The sequence below is a fragment of the Panthera onca genome, chromosome X (assembly GCF_046562875.1).
Source record: "Panthera onca isolate mPanOnc1 chromosome X, mPanOnc1 haplotype 2, whole genome shotgun sequence".
NCBI lineage: Eukaryota > Metazoa > Chordata > Mammalia > Carnivora > Felidae > Panthera > Panthera onca.
In genome coordinates this window covers 76,844,999-76,872,642 of record NC_138357.1, presented here as the reverse complement: position 1 = coordinate 76,872,642, position 27,644 = coordinate 76,844,999, and the positions used below count along the sequence as shown (strand labels likewise).

Genomic DNA, 27,644 nt, shown 5'->3' with positions numbered 1-27,644 from the left:
TGTATTTTTATGGGTCTATTTCTGCTTTCTGTATTTATTTGTTTTGCTTTTTAGATTCCACATGTAAGTAAAATTATATAACGTTTGTCTTTCTCTGTCTGACTTATTTAGTGAAAATATTTTTTACACAAAGAAATTGGCAGCATAAAACATAAAATTGTCATATTCAACATAAAATATTACTCTTGTACTTATTTCTGGTTTTAGACTGTGTTTGGAAAGACACACTTTATAGCACTGCCAACCTAGGTGAAATGAAATCTATACCCTTCCTCCAAATTCCCCCTCTAATGGCAATTCTGACGATTTTCCTGAGTTCATGTTATTCTTATATTTACCAGCACTATAGCAGTGGGAAAAATAATATCTGGAAATCTTCCCTATCTGCCTGTTTCATGCTGGATCCATCCAATATTAACCCTTTAAGATCCATAGGCTTGCCCAATTTATCCATTGTTCAACTTTTAGAAACAGTGTGGTAGCTATTTCTAAGGCTACCTTGGAGTGTATTGGCATTTAAATATATTTTCTTTCCTTTTTTTTTTTGTTTTTCTTAAGTGTTTTGACTTTTAGTAGTGTTTGCTTTATGGTACATACTAAAGAATAAAACATGATTAAAATGTGTTTGGAAATATTAATGAAAGAATTTAATATTTTTTATCATGTGCCTCAAGAGTGATTAAGACAGTGGGAAGTCCAGCCATGTATGTATTAGTGGGCCTCTGAGATTATGTATGAATTTACCCAAAGGGAATAGTATAATTGGACCTAATTTCTCTTGTAGTTCAGTGATCACCAGTGAGCAAGTAAGAAATATAAAGAGAGAAACCCCATTATATTGTCTTAATTAACCTTTTAGAAAAATGATAATTCATTGCTGATGAGTCTTAACAGGCAATATCCACTTTATTGTACTAGAATTGGTACATGTAATGTAATGTATGCCAATTTGTTTTGCCATCCAAGTTGTTTAATAACTATAATTTAGTGTGGTTTATATATATGTCAGAACATCAGACTCCATGCTAAGAAATTAGAATTTTCCACAGGCAAACAAGGCATAAATTTAGTACACTATGAATTTTTAATATAATGACAATAAATATATCTTTTCCCAATTTATATGTTAATTTTCCCTCTTCAAATTACCAATCAAATAAATTTATGTTTGACTTTTTTAAGTTTTTACAATGTTTACACCTACAAATAATTATAATAAAATATCTTCTGTTTTTAAATCATGTTCTATTATAAAAGCAATACTTAATTTTTTTGAAAAAAATTTGGATTAAGAAATAAAGCACTTATAATCCTCTCACACAGAATGACTCTTTTTATTAATAGTTTGATGTGTCTATTTCCTAGCATTTTTTCTAAACTTATATATAGACTTTCTTCTACAAAATTGGGATTACATTATATATACTCTGTATCTTTTTTCTTCCCTGTAGTATTATATTGTGAGAATTTCTCAAATCTTAACATTTTCAAGAGTGTGGGTTTTATTAACATATTATATTTAATTAAATGTGACAACTATTTTTGGTCAGCATTTATGTGTGTATCATTTTTGCTGTCAATGTTATTTTTAAGGTAATATATGTGCCTAAAACTCATCTCCAACTAATCTTACATATGACCTTTATCTAAACCTCTGGTTACACCTCTTCTTTCCTCTTCTGTTGTGAATATCTTAATCTTCTAAAATAAAGTGGTAGTAGAAACAGAAAGAGGAGAGAGAAAATTGAAATAGTGGTAGAAAGTAGCCACAAAGGTTGCTATAAATTGAGAGTCGTTATTAAACATTTGGGGCCTTGAAGAAAGGTGTAATAATAATGGAAATATTTTTAATAATTGAATAAAAAAGAACTTGATTTGATGTTTTTAAAAATACATCTTTGGCACCAACAAGAAATAAAATTTCTGTTGTTAATGTATTGTAAGCCTGTTTGGAGTATTTCCTTGCTACCTATTGTCAATCCTTTATCTTTTCATTCTCTATCTTCCTAAAGCCATGGGAATAAAGAAGAATTCTCCTGCAGAGGAATACAACTTGCTGTGGACTGGTTTCTAGACAAAGGCCATAAAGATATTACTGTATTTGTGCCTGCATGGAGAAAGGAACAATCCCGTCCTGATGCACCAATTACAGGTACTATTTCAAATAAGACATTTCTGCCCATCCAGAGGCAAAGATAGCAAGATATTTGGGGAAAAGATGATCCCAACTTAGGTAATTATTTTATAAGTTTATTAAGTATATTTAAAATATCTTATATTAAGTGTATTTTTATTTGAAATGTACATTTATTTTAATTTATATATTTAACTTCAAGTTAGTTAACAGAGTGTGGTAATGGTTTCAGGAGTAGAACCCAGTGATTCATGACTTATAAATAACACCCAGTGCTCTTGTCAAAAAGTGCTCTCCTAAATGCTCATCACCCATTTAGCCAATCCTCCCACCCTCCATCCCTCCAGCAATCCTCAGTTTGTTCTCTGTATTTAAGAGTGATATCTTTTATTGTTTGCCTCCCTGTTTTTACCTCATTTTTCCTTCCTTCCCCTATGTTCATTTGTTTTGTTTCTTAAAATCCACATAATGGTGAAATCATATGATATTTATCTTTCTCTTACTGACTTATATTTGGCTTAGCATAATAGACTCTAGTTCCATCCATGTTGTCGCAAATGGCAGGATTTCATTATTTTTAGTCACCAAATAATAAGCCTTTGTATAATATATATACCACATCCTTTTTATCCATTCATCAGTCGATGGACATTTGAGCTCTTTCCATAATTTGGCTATTGATGATAGTGCTGCCATAAACATTGGGGTGCATGTGCCACTTCGAATCAGGAGTTTTGATCATTTGGATAAATACCTACTATTGCAATTGATGGGTCGTAGGAGAGTTTTATTTTTATTTTTTTGAGCTACCTCCATATTATTTTCCAGAGTGACTGCACATGTTTGCATCCCCACCAACAGTGCAAAAGTGTTCCTTTTTCTCTGCATCCTCACCAACATCTATTGTTTCCTATGTTGTTAATTTTAACCAGTCTGACAGGTGTGAGGTGGTATCCCATTGTGGTTTTGATTTATATTTCCATTATGGTGAGTGATGTGGAGCATCTTTTTATGTGTCTGGTAGCCATCTGGATGTCTTCTTTGGAAATGTATCTGTTCATTTCTTCTGCTCACTTGTCACTGGATTATTTGTTTTTTGGGTGTTGAGTTTGATAAGTTCTTTATAGATTTTGGATAATAGTCCTTTATCAGAAAGGTCATTTGCAATTATCTTCTCCCATTCCAACAGTTGTCTTTAAGTTTTGTTGATTGTTTCCTTCACTGTGCAGATTTTTATCTTGATGAGGTCCCACTTGTTCATTTTTGCTTTTGTTTCCCTTGCCTTTGGTACATGTCTAGTAAGAAGTTGCTGTGGCTGAGGTCAAAGAGGTTGCTGGTTGTTTTCTTCTTTAGGATTTTGATGGTTTCCTGTCTCACATTTAGGTCTTTTATCTATTTTGAGTTTCTTTCTGTGCATGGTGTATGAAAGTGGTCCAGGTTCATTCTTATGCATGTTGCTGTCCAGTATTTCCAACACCATTTGCTGAAGAGACTGTCGTTTTATCCATTGGATATTCTTTCCTGCTTTGTCAAAGATTAGTTGGCCATACATTAATGGGTTCATTTCTGGGTTCTCTACTCTGTTCCATTGATCTGTCTTGTTTTGTGTCAGTACCGTACTGTCTTGATGATTACAGCTTTATGATACAGCTTGAAGACTGGAATTGTGATACCTCTAGCTTTGGTTTTTTCAAAATTACTTTGGCTATTTGGGGTATTTTCTGGTTCCATATAAATTTTAGAATTACTTGTTCTAGCTCTGTGAAGAATGCTCATTTTATTTTGATAGTGATTGTATTGAATGTGTGGATTAGTTTGGGTAGTTTAAACATTTTAACAATATTTGTTCTTCCAATTCGTGAGTATACAATGCTTTTTTTTTATTTATTTGTGTCTCTAATTTCTTTTATAAGATTTCTATAGTTTTCAGTGTACAGATACTTTACCTCTTTGGTTAAGTTTATTCCTAGGTATCTTATGGGTTTTGGTGCAGTTATAAATGAGATCACTGAAGAGTGAAATTTTGACTTCTTCCTTGCTGATTTGTATGCGTTTATTTCTTTTTGTAGTCTGATGGCTGAGGCTAAGACTGCCAGTACTATGTTGAACAGCGCTGAGAGTGGACATCTCTGTTGTGTTCCTGCCCTTAAAGGGAGAGCTCTCAGTTTTTCCCCATTGAGGATGGTATTAGCTGCGGGTCTTTTGTATATGGCCTTTATGATGTTGAGGTATGTTCCTTCTCTACCGACTTTCTTGAGGGCTTCTTCTTATCAGGAAAGGATGCCACATTTTGTCAAATGCTTTTTCTGCATCTGTTGAAGGATTATATGGTTCTTATCCTTTATTTTACTAATGTGGTGTATCATGTTGATTGATTTGTGAATATTGAACCAATCTTGCAGCCCAGGAATAAACCCCATTTGATCATGGTAAATATTTGTTTAATGTACTGTTGAATTCAATTTGCAGATATCTTGTTAGGATATTTGCATCCAGTTTTATTGGGGATATTGGCCTGTAATTCTCCTTATTAGTGCAGTTTTTGTCTGGTTTTGGAATCAACATAATGCTGACTTCATAGAACGAATTTGGAAGCTTTCTTTCCACTTTGTTTTTTTTTTTTGGAATTGTTTGAGAAGAATGGGTATTAACTCTGCTTTAAATGTCTGGTAGAATTCCCCCTGGGAAGCCATCTGGCCCAGGACTCTAGTTTGATGGGAGATTTTGATAACTAATTCAATTTCTTGGTGGTTATTGGCTTGCTCAAATTTTCTATTTCTTTCTCTTTCAGTTTTGGTAGTGTGTGAGTTTCTAGGAATTGTCCATTTCTTCCAGATTGCCCAATATGTTGTCATATAATTTTTCATAGAATTTGCTTATAATTGTTTGCATTTCTGCAGTGTTGGTGGTGATGTATCTTCTTAATTCATGATTTTATCTATTTTGGTCCTTTCCCTTTTCTTTTTGGAATTATGGCTAGTGATTTATCAATTTTGCTTATTCTTTCAAAGAAAGAGCCCTAATTTTCATTTGTATGTTCTGTTTGTTGTTGTTGTGTTGTTTCAATATCATTGATTTCTGCTCTAATCTTTATTATTTCCCTCCTTCTGCCTGTTTTAGGCTTTATTTGCTGCTCCTTTCAAGCTCCTTTAGGTGTAAGGTTAGATTTTTTTTTGAGAAAGATTATCTTTCTTGCTTCTCAAGAGAGTCCTGAATTGCTATATACTTTTCTCTTCAGCCTGGTTATGCTACATCCCAAAGGTTTTGTATTGTCATGTTTTCATTTTCATTTGCTTACATATATTTTTAAATTTCTTATTTAATTTCCTGGTTGATCCATTCATTCTTTAGTACAATGTCCTTTGACCTCCATGTATTCGAGAGCTTTCCAAATATTGTGTGTGTGTGTGTGTGTGTGTGGTTGACTTCAAGTTTCAAAGCATTGTGATTAGAAATTATGCATGTTTAGGGGCGCCTGGGTGGCTCAGTCAGTTAAGTGTCCAACTTTGGCTCCAGTCATAACCTCACAGTTTGTGAGTTCAAGCCACATGTCAGGCTCTGTGTTGTCAGCTCAGAGCCTGGAGCCTGCTTCAGATTCTGTGTCTCCTTCTCTCTCTGTCCCTCCCCCACTTGTGCTCTGTGTCTCTCAAAAATACATAAATGTAAACAGTTTTTTTTAAAAAAATTATGCATGTTTAGGACAGCAACATTCAGAAGAATGAAACTTGACCACTTTCTTACACCATACAAAAAAATAAACTCAAAATGGATGAAGGACCTGAATGTGAGACAGGAAACCATCAAAACCCTAGAGGAGAAAGCAGGAAAAAAACCTTTCTGACCTCAGCTGCAGCAATTTCTTACTCGACACATCCCCAAAGGCAAGGGAATTAAAAGCAAAAATGAACTACTGGGACCCCATCAAGATAAAAAGCTTCTGCACCACAAAGGAAACAACCAACAAAACTAAAAGGCAACCGACGGAATGGGAAAAGATATTTGCAAATGACATGTCGGATAAAGGGCTAGTATCCAAAACCTATAAAGAACTCACCAAATTCCACAACTGAAAAACAATCGAGTGAAGAAATAGGCAGAAGACATGAATAGACACTTTTCCAAAGAAGCTATCCAGATGGCCAACAGACACATGAAAAGATGCTCAACGTCACTCCTCATCAAGGAAATACAAATCAAAACTACAATGAGATATCACCTCACTCCTGTCAGAGTGGCTAAAATGAACAAATCAGCAGACTACAGATGCTGGCAAGGATATGGAGAAATGGGAACCCCGTTGCACTGCTGGTGGGAATGCAAACTGGTGCAGCTGCTCTGGAAAACAGTGTGGAGGTTCCTCAAAAAAATTAAAAATAGAACTACCCTATGACCCAGCAATAGCACCACTAGGAATCTACCCATCAGGAGTGCTGATGCATAGAGGCACATGTACCCCAATGTTTATAGCAGCACTTTCAACAATAGCCAGTTTATGGAAAGAGCCTAAATGTCCATCAACTGACGAATGAATAAAGAAGATGTGGTTTATATATACAATGGAATACTACTTAGGAACGAGAAAGGGTGAAATCTGGCCATTTGCAGCAACGTGGATGGAACTGGGGGGTATTATGCTAAGTGAAACAAGCCAGGCAGAGAAAGACAGATACCGTATATCTTCACTCATATGTTAAGACTATGGGGGAAGGGAAGGGAAAAAAAAAAGTTACAGAGAGGGAGGGAGGCAAACCATAAGAGACTCTTTTTTTTTTTTTTTTTTTTTTAATTTTTTTTTCAACGTTTTTTATTTATTTTTTTTGGGACAGAGAGAGACAGAGCATGAACGGGGGAGGGGCAGAGAGAGAGGGAGACACAGAATCGGAAACAGGCTCCAGGCTCCGAGCCATCAGCCCAGAGCCTGACGCGGGGCTCGAACTCACGGACCGTGAGATCGTGACCTGGCTGAAGTCGGACGCTTAACCGACTGCGCCACCCAGGCGCCCCAGAGACTCTTAAGGACTGAGAACAAACTAAGGGTAGATGGGGGTTGGGGGAGAGAGGAAAGTGGGTGATGGGCAGAGAGGAGGGCACTGGTTGGGATGAGCACGGGGTGTTGTATGGAAACCAATTCTACAATAAATTATATTAAAAAAAGAAAAAAGAAATTATGCATGTTTTGGTCCTGAACTTTTTGTACTTGTTGAAAGCTGATTTGTGACCCATTATGTAATCTATTCTGGAGAATGTTCCATGTGCAGTCAAGAAGAATGTGTATTAAGCTGCTTTAGGATGAATCATTCTGAATATACGTGTTAAGTCCATCTGGTCCAGGTCGTCATTCAAAGCCATCGTTTCCTTATTTTCCTTTTTTTTTTTTTTTTTTTTTTTTAATTTTCTGCTTAGATGATCTGTCCATTGTTCTAAGTGGGGTATTAAAGTCCCCTATCTTTATGGTATTATTATCAATGAGTTTTGTTATGTTTGTTATTATTTGATATATATTTTTGGGTCCTTCCATGTTGAGGGGCATAAATATTTACAATTTTTAGCTCTTCTTAAGGGATTAACCCCTTAATTATGCTATAATGCCCTCTTCATCTCTTGTTACAGTCTTTGTTTTAAAATCTAATTTTTCTGATATAAGTATGGCTACTATGGCTTTCTTTTGACCTCCATTAGCAAGACAGATGGTTTTCCATGCCCTCATATTCAATATGCAGTTGTGTTTAGGTCTACAATAAGTCTCTTGTAGTCAGCAAATAGATGGATCTTGTGTGTGTGTGTGTGTGTATGTGTGTGTGTGTGTGTGTTTTAATCCATTCTAATACTCTATGTCTTTTGATTGGAGTATTTAGTCCATTTACATTCAGAGTGATTATTAAAAGATACGAATTTAGTGCCATTATATTTTGTGTAAAGTTGGTGTTTCTGGTGATGTTCTCTGGTCCTTTGTAGTCTTTGTTGCTTTGTTCTTTTTCTCCACTCGGAGTCCCCCTTAAAATTTCTTGCAGGGCTGGTTTAGTGGTCACAAATTCCTTTAAACTCCTTTAGTTTTTGTTTGTCTGGGAAAATCTTTATCTTTCCTTGTATTCTGAATGACAGCCTTGCTGGATAAAAAATTCTTGGCTGCATATTTTTCCCATTCAGACCATTGAATATTTTCTTCCTCTATCATCTGACCTGCCAATTTTCAGTGGACATATCTGCTGCTAACCTTATGTGTTTACCCTTGTAAGCTAATGACCTTTAGTCTCTAGCTGCTTTCAGAATTCTCTCTTTATCTTTGTTCTTTGCACATGTCACTATGTTATCTCATGTTGTTGACCTGTTTTTGTTGATTTTGACCTCTTGGACTTGGATGCCTGTTTACTTCCCCACTTAGGTTAAGTTTTCAACTATAATTTGTTCAAATAAACCTTCTTCCCCTTTTTCCCATTCTTCTTCTTCTGGGACTCCTATGATACATATATTGTTTCATGTTATGGAATCACTATGTTCTCTAAGTCTCTTCTTGTGATCTAATATTTTCAACTGACTCTTCTTTTCAGCTTCATTTTTCCCATAATTTTATCTTCTATATTACCTATTCACTCCTCTGCTTCTTCAATCCTTGTTGTGACTGTATGCAGTTGGTTTTGCATCTTAGTTATATCATGTTGTATTTCAACCTGACTAGTTTTTAAGTCTTTGACCTCTGCAGCAAGGGTTTGTGTGGTGTCTTCTCTGTTTTTGTTTTTTTCAAGCCCAGCTAGTAGTCTTATGACTGTTGTTCTAAACTCTTGTTCAGATATTTTGCTTATATCAGTTTTGAGCAAGTCCCTGGCTGTAATTTCTTCTTGATGTTTCTTTTTGGGGAAAATTCCTGTCTTGTAATTTTTGCTAAGTTTCTGCCTTTGCATGTTTTAAAGTCTTGTTATGCTTACTGCACCTGTGAGTACTACTATATTAAAAAGGGCCACACACTGTCCAGGGCCTGGCATCTCAGGTAGTGTTTCTGATGTGTGCTATGTGCATTCTGCTATTGTGTTTTGGCTGCTCTTCTCACTGGTCAGTCCTCTGCAGACTCCTCCTTGGTTGCATTGGGTTGTGTTTGGACCTTTAAGTAGGTGTGCTTTGATTTTTTTATTAAAATAAGCCTGGGAAAAAAGGAAATAAGAGAAAACAAAACATGATCCCCAGAAAAGATAAAAGGAAAGGAAACAACAACAACAAAAAAAAAACCCATAGTATCCAAATCTATAGGGCTGATTCCAGCAAAAAGAATGAAAAATGAGAAAAAAATAAAAGAGAAACAAAGACAAGAAAAGCCTGATCCAAAACCAGAGAAAATGAAAACAAACAAACAAACAAACAAAAAAAAAACCTAGGAGCCTGATTCCAAAAGAAAAAAAGGGGAAAGAAGAAAACAAAACAAAACAAAACAACAACAACAATAATAATAACAACAAAACTAAGCCTGGTCTTATTCCCACCAGAACTTCAGGTGTTTTTTTGTTGTTGTTGTTTTTTTTTTTAAGTATTCGATTTTGAGTATATTTGGTGCATGTGCAGTGCTGTTTGTGCTGGTCTTCTGGAGAAGAGGCCTGATGCATTGGCTCAGAGTCAGTCTTGCCCCATAAATAGGCAGTTGTCAGGCATAAGGGGAGTGGGGTTTTGTGTAAATGGGTCTTGCCTCCAACTGGGCCTGCTTTGTTGCTCTCTGAAATCCCACTGTGTTGGTGTTGGGGAGAAAATTGTGCTACCCTAATCTTTTGTCATGGAACAGGGGACCTCACCCACCCCCCTCTTCAGGAAGTCCTCACAAAATAGCGAGGGCAGTCAGCTGGCCCTGCACCACAACTCTGCTGCGTTTTTTTCTTTGGCACACATCACTGGGATTCAAAACCTGAAGTCTTAAGGGACCAGGCACCATATGGATCTGCCACCCTCCTCCAGAGTACAGCCTCTCCACGCTGTGTCTGAAGTCCTTTGTCCATGAAAAACAGTCTCATGCCTGCACAGTGTGCACAGTCTATGGTGCAGAACCGACAAAAGCAGCAAAGGTTATATTACCTCTGGGTGTCCTTCTTTCTCTTGCTAATAAAAGGCCTTTTGCTGATGCTTACAGGGTCTTTTGTCCTTGGGGAGGCACTATACCCTCTTTCAAAAGTACTCAAGGAAGGGGAGTGTTCTCTCACAATGAGCCCTGGAGATCCCAACACCATGCTATGCCCACTGGGCCCAGCTCCCTCCTCTCCAGGAGTATGCACCACAGCTCAGCTCTGGAGAAATTTGTGCTCTTCCAAAACCTCAGAGTTTGAGCTCCAAATGCTGTTTGCAAAAAACAAAAACAAAAACAAAAACAAAACAAACAAAACCAATCTGGGACACTCAGTACTTCTCACTCCTCAGTGAATGGTCTGGAGAGGGTTTCCTCTTGTGCAAACTTGATGCCACACTTTCTCAACCCCTCTCTCTTTGTCTCCTTTTTGTCTCTACAGGGAAAAGGTTCCCTTCCCTCTGCAGCACCATTTTTCTATCCCCCAATTCAGTTCCACACACCTTGCATCTGCTATGCTATCTCCCTCCAACTGTGGAGCTCCATCTGCCATTCTGCAAAATTGATTTTCTGGGTGTTCCAATTGATCTGACCTCAATACAGCTGTTATTGAGGGATGGGGAAAGCCTCATATTAAGTATATTTTTAAACATATTTTTTCCTGATCCAAATAAAACTGTTATTGCTTTGTTGCATATGGCAGTTAAATTGAGACAACTTGAATTCAGTAAGGAATAAAGCATACAGTATTAAAAAAAAAGTGCTTTTTTACTTGACCATAGACTTCAGGCTAAAGAAGCGTGAATATGGTTATGTGTGAGTGACTGAATTTTCCAAAGAACTGAAGAAACCATAGTAGGGTATGGATCACATGCTGTACCAAAGAAGTGATTGTGAGATTTGCAAATTACAGGGTAAAATATATAGGGAGAATAGTTAGAGCCAAATTAGCCATGAGGCACAGAAGGCCCAGTGTTGAAGACCCATGATACTTTTAGTGTTTTAATTTGAAGCACAGGTAATATGGCAGAGTAGAAAGACCCTGAGCTCATGCCATCCCTCATTTGCAACTAGATATCACTCATAACTATGTCAATAAACGAGAGAGTGATACGAAGACTGGCAGAACAATGTCCACAACTAAATTTACAGGAGACACATTAGAGAGGTTAGGAAGGGCAGAAATGGTACCTTAGTTGGGAGCAGCCTGCAGGAAGGAGGGAACTGTGCTTGCAGAGAGGGGAAAGCACCAGGGAACCCACACAGGGAAGATAAATTACAATAACATCTAGCCTTAAATATCAGAGGGGCTGAATTCTGTAAGTTTGTATAACCAGCAGCACATGGAGCCTAATGTTTAAAGTCAGATGACTCAGCAATAGGCTAGCTGAGAGGGAAAGTGGTACCCTAGTCCCCACCCTAAAAGAGAAAACAGCCCATGAACAGGAAACATAGAAATAAGAGCTTACAAAACAGGAGGAAGATATGTTTATACTGATTTTGGAGCATGTTGGGGAACTTCTCTGGTAACAAGAGAGATGAGAGTCACCATTTTCCTCCCCGAACCCCCAGAATAAACACAGTGCTACTTGTGGGACATGGGGCTACACAGGCACCTGCATCTTTGACCCAGAGTTCAGGGTAAATTTTGTTAAAGCTGTATGTGTACCCTGCCCAACTACCAGGTGGACAGTTGCCACCATGCACCCTGCCAAGCCACAGTGAAGCACCAGCCATGCACGGCTAGCTATTGTCACATGCAACATCCAGACACTTGGGACACAGCTATTGATGTGTATCATATCCAGACACTGGGGGCATACCTGCTGAAGTATCCCACAATCAGTTGACTTGCTGCACCCAGCCATGTGATGCCAGCCACCATCACACACTGTCCCCAGTTGTGCCTAGCAGTTGTCATGTGGTACAGCCGGTATCACACCCCAGACAATCCCACATGCAGACTTCAGGTGCTGCGGTGCTCTGGAGTATCCAGCAAAAAACTAGAGTCCCACTGCAAAATTTGCTAACACTGCTCCACATTCTCAATTTCCCTAGTAGGGATGCCATCTCAGAAATGGCCTGCCTGGGTCCCATTAATATTACAGAGAGCAAACGCAGCCCACAACTGAGAGAATCAGTGCAGACAACTGCACTGAAAAGAAAAGTTGACTCAGACACAAGAGTAAGGCATACACAACACATACAGGTTACTCTCCTAAAGTGCCAAGCTCTGGTGAACAGGGGACACTGCACTGCAGGGCACTCCAGGACCTCCTCTTCAAAAAGTCACTACTTTCCTTTTTTTTTTTTTTAATTTTTTTAACGCTTATTTATTTTTGAGACAGAGAGAGAGCATGAACGGGGGAGGGTCAGAGAGAGAGAGGGATACACAGAATCTGAAACAGGCTCCAGGCTCTGAACTGTCAGCACAGAGCCCGACGCGGGGCTTGAACTCACGAACCACAAGATCATGACCTGAGCCGAAGTCAGAAGCTTAACCGACTGAGCCACCCAGGAGTCCCAAAAAGTCACTACTTTCAAGAGCACAAGACATTGATGACTTTCTTAACACACAAAAACAGACACAGAGAGGCAGACAAAATGAGGAGACAGAGAAATTTATCCCAAATGAAACAGCAGGACATGGCTACCGCCAGAAATCTAAAAGGAACAGACATATGTAACATACCTGATGGAGAATTTAAAATAATGCTCATAAGGATACTTACTGGATTTGAGAAAAGAGTGGAAAACATGAGTGAGATCCTTAACACAGAGATAAGGAATAACATAGCAGTGATAAAGGGCTCAATAAACAAAATGAGAAATCAGCTTGATGGAAAGAATGGCAAGATGAAAGAAGCAGAGGAATAAATTAGTGACCTACAAGAAAAAGTAATGGAAACTAATTAAGTTGAACAAAGGAGAAAAAAACAATTACGCAAAATGAGAATAGACTTAGGGAACTCAGTGATTCCACCAGATGTAGTAACATTTGTATTATAGGAGTCCCAGAAGAAGAAGAAGAAGGAGAGAGAAAAGGGGGCAGAAAATTTATTTCAAGAAAAAATAGCTGAAAACTTGCCTAAATTGGTGAAGGAAGCAGATATCTAGATCCAGGATGCACAGAGAACTCCCATCAAAATCAAAAAAGCAGACACACACTAAGACATATTGTTTGCAAAATATAATGATAAACAAAAAAAATCCTAAAATTGTCAAGACAAATGAAGTCAGTATATTACAAGGAAAAGCCATAAGGCCAGCAGGAGATTTTTTAACAGAAACTTGGCAAGACAGAAGGGGGTAGCATGATATATTCAAAGTGCTGATGGGAAAAAAATCTGCAGCCAAAAATACTCTATCAAGCAAGGCAATCATTCAAAATAGAAGGAGAGATCAAGAGTTTCCCAAATAAACCAAAACTAAGGAGTTTGTGACCATTAAACCAGTCCTTCAAGAAATATTAAAGGGTACTTTGAATGGGAAGGACACACACAAAATGACAGTATAAAAATAAAAAAAATGAAGAAGCAGTAAAAATAAACATTTATTTAAAAAATAGGTCAAGGAACTCACAAAATAAAATGATATATAAAATATAATGATACATACCTAAAACGTGGGAAGGAAAGGAGAAAGAATGAATTCAAACATAAATGCCCACCAACTTAATATAGACAGCTTTATGAAGACGAGGGTATATACAAACCCAATGGTAACCATATATCAAAAACACTAATAAATATGCAAAGAATTAAGAGAAAGAATCCAAATATATCACTAAAGAAAATCAGCAAAACATGAAAGATAAGAAAGGATCACAGAAAATATTCAGGGAAAAAACAAAACAAGTAACAAAATGGCAATAAATACATATCTATCAATAATTACTTTAAATGTAAATGGACTGAATGCTCCAATCAAAAAAATATATATAGGGTGACAGAATGGATAAAGAAAACAAGACCCATCTATATGCTGCCTACAAGAGATTCATTTTAGACTTAAAAAGCACCTGCAGAGGCGCGCCTGGGTGGCTCAGTTGGTTAAGCGTCCGACGTTGGCTCAGGTCGTGATCCCGCAGTCCATGAGTTCAAGCCCCACATCGGGCTCTGTGCTGACAGCTTAGAACCTGGAGACTGCTTCTGATTCTGTGTCTCCCTCTCTCTCTGACCCTCCCCCCGTTCATGTTCCGTCTCTCTCTGTCTCAAAAAGAAATAAACGTTAAAAAAAATTTTAAAAAAGCACCTGCAGATTGAAAATGAGGGGAAGGAGAAACATGTATCATGCAAATGGATGTAAAAAAAAAAAAAAAGCCTAATGCTTTTTAGCAAGCATTAGTAGCAAGACTAATGTAAGTCAAAATAGAGTTTAAAATAAAAAACTGTAGGGGCTCCTGGGTGGCTCAGTCAGTTAAGCGTCTGACTTTGGCTCAGGTCATAATCTCATGGTTTGTGGGTTTAAGCCCCACATCGGGATTTGTGCTGATAGGTCAGAACCTGGAGCCTGCTTTAGTTTCTGTGTCTCCCTCTCTCTCTCTGTCCCTCGCCTTCTCACTCTATGTCTCTCTCTTTCAAAAATAAACAAACATTTACAAAAAAGTTAAAATAAAAACTGTAACAAGAGACAAAGAAGGACAGTATATAATAATAAAGTGGGCAATCCCACAGGAAGATATAACAACTGACTGAAATATGCATATGTATATATACACACACACTCAACATAGGAGTCTCCAAGTACATAAAACAGTTAATAATAAACATAAATAAACTAATCTATAATAATGCAATAATAGTAGGGGACTTTAACACCCCATTTACATCAATGGATAGATCGTGTAAACAAAAAATCAACAAGGAAATGATGGCTTTGAATTACACACTGGCAACTGGATTTGACAGATACATTCATAACATTCCATCTGAAAGCAGCAGAATACACATTCATTTCAAGTGCACACAGATCATTCTCCAGAATAGATCACATTTTCACCTACAAAACAAATCTCAACAAGTTCAAGAAGAGCAAAGTAATACCATGCATCTTTTCTGACCACAAAGCTATGAAACTAGAAATCAATCACACACAAAAATCTGAAAAGAGTACAAATACATGGAGGTTAAAAAACACCCTACTAAGTAACGAATGAAACCAGGAATTAAAAGAAGTAAAAAAAAAAAAAAGTACATGGAACAAAAGACACGTAAAAAGATTCTCAACATCACTTATCATCAGGAAGTGCAAATCCAAACTACAATGGGATATCACCTCACACCTGTCAGAATGGCTAAAATCAACAACAGAAGAAAAAACAGGTGTTAGCAAGGATGTGGAGAAATCTTCTTACACTGTTGGTGGGAATGCAAACTGGTGCAGCCACTCTGGAAAACTGAATGGAGGTTCCTCAAAAAGTTAAAAAATAGAATCATCCTATGCATTGCACTACTAGGTATTTACCCAAAGAATACAAATATACTAATTCAAAAGGATACATGCATCCTGATGTTTATAGCAGCATTAACTAAAATAGCAAAATTATGGAAATAGTCCAAATGTCCATCAACTGATGAATGGATAAAGATGTGGTATATATATATATATATATATATATATATATATATATATGCAATGGAATATTATACAGCCATAAAAAACCATGAAATGTTGCTATTTGCAGTTACATGGATGGAGCTAGAGAGTACTATGCTAAGTGAAATAGGTCCGTGAGAATAAGACAAATACCATATGATTTCACTCATATGTGGTGTTTAAGAAACAAAACACATGATCAATGGAAAAAAAAAAGAGAGGGGCAAACCAAGAAACAGATTCTTAACTATAGAGAATAAACTTACGGCTACCAGAGTGGAAGTGGATGGGAAGATGTGTTAAATAGTTGCTTTGTATTAGGAGTGCACTTGTGATGAGCACTAGGTGATGTATGCAAGTGCTGAAGCACTAAATTGTACACCTGAAACTAATATCATACTGTTTGTAAACAAACCGAAATTTAAATAAAAAGTAAAAATAAAATAAAATAAAATATGAATTTATAGGATAAAAAAATAAAAATTATAACCACCAAAAACCAGTGGGATGCAGTAAAAGAGTTCAAAGAGGCAAGTCATAGCAATATAGGCCTACCTCAAGATGCAAGAACAATATCAAACAAATTAACCTTGTGCCTAAAGAGGCTAGAAAAAGAACAATAAAGGAAGCATGAAACCAGCAGAAAGAGGGAAATAAATAATATTTCTGATCATAACAGAAATAAATAATACAGAAACTAAGAAAATAGATCAATGAAACCAGAAGCTGTACTTTTGAAAAAGATCAATAAAGTGGACAAACCTCTGCCCAGACTCATCAGAGAGAGAGAGAGAGAGAGAGATGACTGAAATAAATACAATCACAAATTGGAGAGGAGAAATACCTACCAACACAACAGAAATACAAATGAGTATAAGAGAAGATTACAAAAAACCATATTCCAACAAATTGCACAACTTAGAAGAAATAGATAAATTCCTAGAAGCATATAAACTACCAAAGCTGAAACAGAAAAAAATAGAAAACTTGAACAGACTGATAACCAACAAAAAAAATTGAATCTGTAATCACAAAACTCCCAACAAACAAAAATGTCTTCACAGGTGAATTCCTCCAAGCATTTTAAGACTTAATTCTTATTCTTCTGAAACTATTACAAAAAATAGAAAAGTAACTAAAACTTCCAAATGCATTCTGTGATCAAAACCAGAAAAAGATACCACTAAAAATATAACTACAGGTCATATATTTGATGAACATAGATGCAAAAAATCCTGAACAAAATGCTAGCAAACCAAATTCAACAATATATTAAAATAATCATTCACCATGATCAAGTGGCATTTGTTCCTGGATTCAAGCATTGTGCATTACTTCCTTATCAATCAATGTAATACATCAATCAATAAAAGAAAGGATAAGAACCATATGATGTTTTCAGTAGACACAGAAAAAGCACTGGACAAAGTACAACATCCATTCATGATTTAAAAAAATACCCTCAACAAAGTAAGTTTAGAGTAAACATACCTCAACATAATAAAGGCCATCTATAATAAACCCATGGCTAGTAGCTTTTTCCATGGGTATGGATGGTCAGGAAACAAGACATGGATGTCCACACTCATCAACTTTATTCAACATAGTATTGGCTGTTCTAGCTTCACTAATAAAACAACAAAAAGATATAAAAGGCATCCAAACTGGCAAGGAAGAAGTAAAATTTTCACTATTTGCAGGGGACATGATAACCTATATAGAAAACCTGAAATACTACACCAAAAAAGTGTAGAACTGACAAAAAAATTAAGTAAAGTCGCAGGTTAGAAAATCAATGTATAGCAATCTGTTGCATTTCTATACACCAATAATGAAGCAGCACAAATAGAAATTAAGGAATCAATCCCATTTACAATTTTACCAAAAACGTAGGCAAATGACCTGTACCCTGAAAACTATAAAACATTGATGAAAGAAACTGAAGATGAAACAAAGTAATGGAAATATATTCCATGCACATGGATTAGAGGAACAAATATTGATAAAAAGCCTATATTACTCAAAGCAACCTATACATTTAATGTAATCCCTATCCAACATTTTTCACAGAACTACAAGAAGCAATCATAAAATTCATATGAAACCACAAAAAATCCTAAATAGCCAAAGCAATCTCAAAAAAAAAAGAAAAGCAAAGCTGGAGGCATCACAATTCCAGACTTCAAGTTATATTACAAAGCTGTAGTAATCAAAACAGTATGGCCCTGGCACAAAAATAGACACATAGATCAATAGAACAGAATAGAAAACCTAGAAATGAACCCTCAACTATATGGTCAAGTAATCTTTAACAAAGCACGAATGAATATCCAATGGAAAACACACAGTCTCTTCAACAAGTGGTGTTGGGAAAACTGGACAGCAACATGCAAAAGAATGAAACTGGACCACGTTCTTACACCAGACACAAAAGTAAATTGTAAGTGGATGAAAGACCTAAATATGAGACAGGAAATGATCAAAATCCTAGAGGAGAACACAAGCAGTAATCTCTTTGACATCAACCATAGCAACTTCTTACTAAATATGTTTCCTGAAGCAAGGGAAACAAAAGCAAAAATAAACTATTGGGATTCATCAAATATAAAGCTTATATACAGCAAAGGAAACAATCAAAAAAACTAAAAGAATTGAATGGGAGAAGATATTTGTAAATGACACATGTGATAATGGGTTACTATCCAAAATATATAAAGAACTTATAAAACTCAACACCCAAATAATGAATAATCCAGTTAACAAATGGACAGAAGACATGAATAGACATTTTTTTCCAAAGGATATATACAGATGGCTAACAGACACATGAGAAGATGCTCAGCATCTTTGATACAAATCAAAACTACAATGAGATATCACCTCACACCTGTCATAATGGCTAAAATCAACAACACAAAAAGAAATATGTGTTGGCAAGGATGTTTAGAAACGGGAAGTCTGTTGTACTGTTGGCAGAAATGCAAACTGGTGCAGCCACTCTGGAAAACAGTATGGAGGTTTCTCAAAAAGTTAAAAATAAAACTTCTCTACTATTCAGCAATTGCACTACTAGGTATTTACCAGAAGAATGCAAAAATACTAATTTAAATGGATATGTGCACTCTGCTGTTTATAGCAACATTACCTAGAATATCCAAATTATGGAAAGAGCCCAAATGTCCATTGATTGATGAATGGATAAAGAAGTGGTATAGGGTGTTGGGTGACTCAGTCAATTAAGTGTCAGACTCTTCATCTCAGCTCAGGTCTTGATCTCAAGGTCATGAGTTCAAACCCTATGTTAGCCTTGAAAAATAAAAGAGAAATTGGATGCATCACAATTCTGGTTTTCAAGTTACATTTCAAAGCTGTAGTATACAAAACAATATGGTACTGGCACAAAAATAGGCACATAGATCAATGGAACAGAATAGAAACCCCAGAAATAACCCCACAATTATGTGGTCAATTATTCTTTAGCAAAGTAGGAAAAAAATATTCAACTGGAAAAAGACAGTCTTTTAAACAAATGGTGTTGGGAATACTGCACAGCAAACTGCAAAAGAATGAAACTGCTCAAAATGGATTAAAGACCTAAATGAGAGACCTGACATCATAAAAATTCCAGCAGAGAACACAAGACAGTAAGATCTCTGGCATCAATAGTAACATTTTTCTAGATATGTTTCCTGAAGAAAGGGAAATAAAAGTGAAAATAAACTATTGGCACTTCATCAAGATAATAAGTTTCTGCACAGCAAAGGAAACAATAAACAAAACTAAAAGGCAATCTAAGGAATGGGAGAAAGTATTTGCAAATGACATATTTGATAAAGGACTAGTATCCAAAATATATAGAGTACTTACACAAATCAACACCCCAAGCCCAAACAGTCCAATTAAAATTGGGCATAAGAAATGAACAGAAATTTCTCCTCCAAAGAAGACATACAGATGACCAACAGACACATTAAAGATGCTCAATATCACTGATCATAAGGGAAATGCAAACCAAAACTGAAATGAAATATCACCTCACACCTATCAGAATGGCTAAAATCAACAACACAAGAAATAAATATTGGCAAGGTGTGGGGAAAAAGGAACCCTCTTGCGCTGTTGGTGGGAATGCAAACTCATGCAGCCACTGTGGAAAACAGTATTATGGAAGTTCCTCAAACAGTAAAAAATGGAACTACACTATGATCCAGTAATTGTGCTATTTATCAAAAAATACAAAAAAAAAATAATGCAAAGGGACACATGCACTCCTATGTTTATAGGAGCATTATTTATAGTAGCCAAGATATGGAAGCAGCCTTAGTGTCTATAGATTGATGAATGGATAAAGAAAATGTGGTGTATATATACAATGGAATATTATTCAGCCATAAGAAAGAATGAAATCTAGTACACCTGAAAGTGATATAACACTATATGTTAACTAACTGGAATTGAAATAAAAACTTAAATATAGGGGCATCTGGGAGTCTCTGTTGGTTAAGCTTCTGACTCTTGATTTCAGCTCAGGTCATTGTCTCATGGTTCCTGGGATTGATCAGACTCTGTGCTTACTGAGCAGAGCCTGCTTGGGATTTTCTCTCTGCTTGGGATTTCCCCCTCTCTCTGCCCCTCCTCTGCCTGTGTGGTCCCTCTCTCTGTCTCTCTCTCTCTCTCTCTGTCTCTCTCGCTCTCTCTCTCTCTCTCTCTCTATATATATATATACATACACATATATACGTATATATGTATACGTATATATACATATACGTATACATATATATATATACATATATATACATATATATATACACACACATATATATGTATATATATATGTGTGTATATATATATATGTATATATATGTATATATATACACATATATATATGTATATATGTATATATACATATACATATATGTATATATGTATATGTGTATATATATATGTATATATATACATATATATGTATATATATGTATATATATATGTGTATATATATATATATATAATCTTGCCATGTGTAATGGCATGGATGGAGCTAGACAGTATAATGCTAAGCGATTTAAGTCAATCAGAGAAAGACAAATACCATACAATTTCACTCATATGTGGAATTTAAGAAACAAAACAAATGAGCAAAGTTAAAAAAGAGAGATAGACAAACCAAAAAAATTTCCTATCTATAAAGAACACACTGATGGTTACCAAAGGGGAATTGTGTGGTGTGGATGGGTAAATAGGTGATGCGGATTAAGGAGTGCACTTGTCATGATGTGCATTGGGTGATGCATGGAATTATTGAATCACTATATTGTACACCTTAAATTAATATAACATTGTGTGTTGACTACACTGGAAAAAAAATTTAACAAAAATATGTTTTAATTTTATTTTCTTTTAATATTGAAGGAAACATTTAATATAACAACAATTAATTTATAATAATGTATCTAGATAATTTGTTTTTATACCAAAGCAGTTGTAAAGTGTAATTTTTAATATTTCTTTATGAAATAAGGACATTTCAAACTGAAAACTAAGGTCCACAAAAGTCAGGATGTGGTCCTAATGTTAGTTGGATTACTATACTCACCTACACTATATGAAGCTAACTCTTTATAGAATTTGAGAACATATAGACCCTAGTCCTCTATGTATCAGCTTTTGCATGATGTGCCAAATAAGAATGTCAGAATGGCTGTTAGAACTGTGTTGTGGAACTGTCTGCCAGCTTCTGAACAGGGTCACGACCTCTGCCTGAGAGTGGACCCTGCCATTGCTCAAGCCCAGCCTGTATGCTTTCTTTCCTCATCAATTAAGAGACCAAAAGGAAAGGGGGTCAGTACTCAACATGGTACAGCTTTGTTTCCACTTAGTTGTGGCTTTCCTTCAGGAAGAAGGGAAAAATGTAAGTCCCAAGGAGTGATGTTTTACCCTCCTCCTGGCAGACACATCCTCAGTATACTGCTCTGTTTTCTTCAACAGTCAAAAGCTGCTGCTTCAGCCAAAAGAAAAAACAAGCATAAGGAATGCTAGGATATCAGTGTTATTTCTCACTCTTCATGGTTGTTTTTGAAACTTAGGTGTCATTGAGTTCAGTTCCTTCACTTTATTAAAAACTGAAGTCCAAAGGAGAAGTCCAGATTGGTGCCATAGCCAGGAATAAAGGCCACTTTCTCTCTAAGAGCAAATAACATTCATCTATCTAGTACCAACTTTTGTATTTGTAATATGAGGATAATGCTGTTAGTTTCCAAAGATGGTTTCTACTCTGTGGCATATAATCTATATTTTGACAGATCAAGATATTCTACGTAAACTGGAGAAAGAAAAGATTCTTGTCTTCACACCATCCCGAAGGGTCCAGGGCAGGAGAGTTGTCTGTTATGATGACCGGTTCATAGTCAAATTGGCTTTTGATTCCGACGGCATCATTGTATCTAATGATAACTACCGAGACCTTCAAGTTGAAAAGCCAGAATGGAAGAAGTTTATAGAGGAGCGGTTGCTGATGTATTCTTTTGTGAATGACAAGTACGTTTCTTTTAGTAGGCCCTGAATGCTTAAATCCATGTTTCCACTAGGAATAGATTTTCATTTCAATAAACATTTACTGAACATTTACTGTGTACTGTGAATTCTGCTAATTGCCATGGGGATAAGAGGCTGAATAGGAAACAAGACTCACTTTTAAGAGGCTCAAAGTGTAGTGGAGAAGCGAAAGAGAACCACACATGTTGTGATAAGTAGTATGGTTAGAGTTTTTAAAATTGCTTTGTCTACATGAAATAATAGGAAAAAGCCTCAAACAGGACATAACGTTTGAGATGAAGTTTACATACAGAAGAAAGAGGATTGCTGGGCCCTACAGGTAAAAGGAATTTCATGAATAAAGCTATAAAGATGTGAAAGTAGGTTGCATGTGGGGGGAACCAGCAGGCATGCTCGTATGGTTGAAATGTATAGTCCACAGAAGAATGATACACTGGAAAAAATCATATTTTTGGTGTGTGTGTGTGTGTGTGTGTGTGTTCACGTGGGAATGAAGGGAAGAACTGCTGGCTTAGCAGGAGATAGACGTGAGGCAGAAAGGACAATTAGAAGGCCATGACAACAGTATAGGCAAGGAGTAATGAAGATCTGAACTCCTAAAAAAGGGTAATGGGGATAGAAAGGAAGACATTTATCTCTTGCTTGTTTGCTTTTAGATTTATGCCTCCAGATGATCCTTTAGGACGCCATGGCCCAAATCTTGAAAATTTCTTGAGAAAAAGACCTGTTGTTCCAGAGTACAAGAAGCAACCATGCCCTTATGGTGAGTACCTATGTGCATAACTGAGTTCTATACTAAAAGAAACATAAGGACTATGTGAATACTTACATCTCAAAGGTTTCCTTTCAAATGGAACATTGCAACTTGTCTATGTTCTGTGAGTTCAAGTCTGTGTCTAAGTATTCTCAGGCATTTAAAAAAACATCCATAAAAACTGATTAAAACACATAACTAGAATTGAAGGGAAAATTAGTTGCCGCTTGTTTAAATGATACATGTGTTCTAGCTGTCTCCATCTTGAGCAGTGTTGCTGGAGGCGGGGACGTGCAGAAACCCACATGGCCTACGGAAGCAGAAAAGGCAATGTCAAATTGGATTTGGCCTCAAAAAAGGATGTGTCTCTCAAGTAGGTGACTGCACTCTCTGTCAACTAATAATACCCTTTTCTTCAGATCTGTATTTTCCAGTTTTCTTCCAAACTTCATTTTCATTTGGTTTTTAAAAATATAGTTGTCTAGAGTGCTTTCATGATCTTATGCCAAGTCCTTCTGATACAAAGTTTGTGAGCCTAACAATGCAACATGGGCTGCTTGGTCTGAAGCTACTTTGGATGTTCACTCTTTTTGGATAATCATTTGTTTATGTGACATCTTGGTTTTTTTTCTCAATTAACATTTATTTAAATTATACAGTATTTTCTTGTTCATTAGCTTCATTTAATTTTTACAATGACCGTATAACACAGGCATAATTATGGACTTCTTTTACAGAAGAGTTAAAATGAGGCTCAGAAAGTAAAGTCACTTACCAAGGTCACATGTCTAGTAAACAACATAGCTGAAATTGAAACTCAGGCTGACTGGCTTCCAAGCCTGTGCTTTTTGCACTGCACTATGCTGCCTGCTGCTGCCCTACACTGCCTCAGCATGCAGGTTATGCCTAGGCAAAATTGTGAATAACAGGAAAATGAAGGCTATTCAACTGCTCAGTTCTTAGCTTTTACGTTGCAGTTTCCTCTCCAGGTTTCCACTTCTTCCTTCTTCCCTCACAGTGTGTGATGCCTCCTTGGTGTTGTGCTGCGTCTCATTTTTATGGACAGTTAACTTTCTTCTTAAGCCCAAATAGTAAAACTCTAACCTGAGTACCCAGTTTATTACAGCAGTTTCTGACATATTTGCACCAGTATGAGAGAGAGTCTTACCCCAAGACATTATTTTTCAGGCAAAAAATGCACTTATGGCCACAAGTGCAAATACTACCATCCGGAGCGGGCCAACCAACCACAGCGTTCGGTGGCTGATGAGCTCCGCATCAGTGCCAAACTGTCCACAGTGAAAACCGTGAGTGAAGGCACCCTGGCCAAGTGTAGCACAGGGCTGTCTAATGCCAAAGGTGAAATAACCTCCGAAGTCAAACGTGTGGCCCCCAAGCGCCAATCGGATCCCAGCATCCGGTCCGTGGCTGTGGAGCCTGAGGAATGGCTGTCCATTGCCCGTAAGCCTGAGGCCAGCTCTGTCCCCTCACTTGTGACTGCCCTAAGTGTCCCCACAATCCCACCCCCCAAAAGCCATGCGGTGGGTGCACTCAACACTCGTTCAGCCAGCAGCCCAGTGCCAGGATCCTCTCATCTCCCCCACCAGAAGGCCTCACTGGAACACATGGCTAGTATGCAGTACCCTCCAATCCTGGTTACCAACAGCCATGGGACACCTATTAGCTATGCTGACCAATACTCAAAGTTTGAGTCCCTGGGGGAGCACAGCTACTATTCAATGTTAGGCGACTTCTCCAAACTGAACATCAACAGCATGCATAATCGAGAGTACTACATGGCTGAAGTAGACCGAGGGGTGTATGCCCGGAGTCCCAACCTCTGTCCTGACAATCGTATGAGCCATACCAGGAACGACAACTACTCCTCTTACAACAACCTGTACTTGGCTGTAGCTGATGGCCATCCTGAAGGCAATTTAAAGCTGCATCGCTCAGTATCTCAGAACCGTCTTCAGCCTTTTCCTCATGGTTACCATGACGCCTTAACGCGAGTACAGAGCTATGGCCCAGAGGATTCTAAGCAAGCCCCCCACAAGCAGTCAGTTCCCCACTTAGTTCTACAAGCCCAGCACCCAGCAACTGGAGCATGTTCAAGCTGTCCTGGAGACTACCCCATGCCTCCTAATCTCCACCCTGGGGCAACCCCCCAGCCAGGACGTGCCCTGGTAATGACTCGGATGGACAGTATTTCTGACTCCCGCCTTTATGAAAGCAACCCAATGAGGCAAAGACGACCTCCCCTGTGCCGGGAACAACATGCCAGCTGGGACCCATTACCCTGTACAACCGACTCCTATGGTTATCATTCCTATCCCTTGAGTAACAGCCTCATGCAACCATGCTATGAGCCAGTCATGGTACGGAGCATGCCTGAAAAGATGGAACAGCTTTGGAGGAATCCTTGGGTTGGAATGTGCAATGATACCAGGGAGCATATGATCCCAGAGCACCAGTATCAGACTTATAAGAACCTTTGCAATATTTTCCCTTCAAACATCGTCCTTGCAGTGATGGAAAAGAATCCCCACACAGCAGATGCCCAGCAACTGGCAGCCTTGATTGTTTCTAAGCTTAGGGCTGCACGTTGACATGACACAGGACTTATTCCTTTATACATATATAAATATTCATACTAATAACGCATCAATGCTAAGATAAAAGTAACTAATAATTTTGTGTTGCGCTTTACAAGTTATAGTGTTTCTGTCATTTGAAGCTCAAAACAACCCTGTAAAGTAAATTTTACTAATCTTATTTTCTATAAAAAGAAACTGAATCTCATTGTGATTAAGTTACTTGCCAAGGTCACACTGCTAGCAAGTGACCAAATCAGGATTCACACTCAAGTCCTCTGACTCCAAGCCCCATGCTTTTTTGCTTGGCACCATGCAGATAATGGAGGACAAAACTCATGGGGAGAGGTCTAAAATCAAGAAACTCCCAAAGGATTCCATTATCAATGTTTTCTTAGTTGCACATTCTATATTACAAAGTATTGATAATATTTCTAATTTAGAGAGCAAGAGCATCTGGATCAAATCATATGTTGAATTAACCTTTTGGGATTTTTAATAGGATATTTAAAGCTTTTAAAAAGTAAATACATAATTTATTGCATGAATATCTGACCATTCAATATCTTTATTAACCAAGCTATAGGGTCACATCAAAGCTCTAGACCTATATTTCAAACCTATTGTTAGCAATTATATTGCATGCATAACTGTATGTATTTAGTTTGAGAAGTTTATGTATCCCCATATAACCTTTTATATAGTGATAATGAGAAGAAAAGCTCTGCACAGTCCTTAGTCTACAGCTGTATAGATCATGAATCTAACTTGATTTTATGTCACATTTCATAGTTTCAACTAGTTCTGAAAGTGAAATTACATGCCATATTTGAATATTGTTTTCTTAGGCACCAGAGAAAACTAACTGTATTTCCTTTGCACTTTCTACTTGTCAACACTGACAGTTCTTAGCTTTTAAGTCTCTTCACTTTAGCAAATTAAGGATCAGATTACAGCTTTCTTCTTCAGAGGAGCTGATGGACAAGCATAGCAGGTGTGTGCTAGACAAGCACAGAAGAGTTTGACAAGGATGAAGGGATTTACTACCAGACTCCACTTCCCTTTTCCAAGGAGAGATGGCCAAATTCATGCAGCATTAAATGATGAACACAAAAGCTGCACTCAAGGAGGGTCTAATGGATACCCTTTAAACTTATGACCTATGCAGTATTCAACATCACAGGATAAAATGTAATGGAGGACAGTGCACAGCCATGTAATCCACTTTCTTCTGCTGTCCACTCTTTGGGCAATAAGGTGGATCATTAGTGGAACAGAATTTCTTTAGGAAACAAAACCAGGGGATTTTCTCAGTGGAAAAAGGAAGCTTACAAAAGAGGATGCTACATCTCTGCTAACAGCTGGTTCAGTTATGCACTTTCCCTTAAAAATTCTTAAATGCATCACTAAAGACACAGGATTTTGGATTGAGCAGCACCATTTGCACAACTAGTATCTTTCTCAGGGTGGAAACCTTTGTAGCTAAATGCCTCTTGCATTTATTGTTTTTGGATTTTTTTTAAGCAGTACTAAATGAACCCCTTTTTAAATCCATTGTATACTTCAACATTTTGAACCATGACCTATTTCTTGAGCTGAAACTTGCTAATTTCTATGTTTTTTGTTTTTGTTTTTGTTTTTTTTTTTTCATGAGAGTTGAGGTGGCCTGGTTTTGGCCTTTTGTTTCTTCATGAGAAGGTGTGACTGCCTATAACTTTTCTTACCATGAAGCACTCCGCATGTGAGGCTGTAGTCAGGGTTGTTTCTGGTGGTTTGATAATGCTTGCATGCTGCTTTTTGGTTTTCTGTCACTGTCCTAGTTGATCAAAACTGCACCTCAGCCAGCATTTCTCTTCAGTTAACCACAACTTCATATTCACCTCCTATCCTCTCTGGTCTTTCCATTCCCCAGCATTTTGAGTGGTAAAAGTATTTTCTGTCAGGTAGAAAATAGTGACAGTTGCCACTGAA

The 27,644-nt window shown here is 37.1% G+C and overlaps 1 protein-coding gene across 1 annotated transcript in view; it reads left to right on the top strand.

The window, feature by feature from the left end:
• The window catches only part of ZC3H12B (zinc finger CCCH-type containing 12B), a 72,852-nt gene extending 45,600 nt beyond the window's left edge, over nt 1-27,252 (top strand). The window contains exons 2-5 of the mRNA XM_081792529.1: nt 2,013-2,152; nt 22,073-22,307; nt 22,982-23,088; nt 24,268-27,252. Coding sequence (XP_081648655.1) covers nt 2,013-2,152; nt 22,073-22,307; nt 22,982-23,088; nt 24,268-25,688 — 1,903 coding nt within the window. The 3' untranslated portion in view covers nt 25,689-27,252. The remainder of the gene's footprint in view (nt 1-2,012; nt 2,153-22,072; nt 22,308-22,981; nt 23,089-24,267) is intronic.
• The last annotated feature ends 392 nt before the right edge of the window (nt 27,253-27,644 follow it).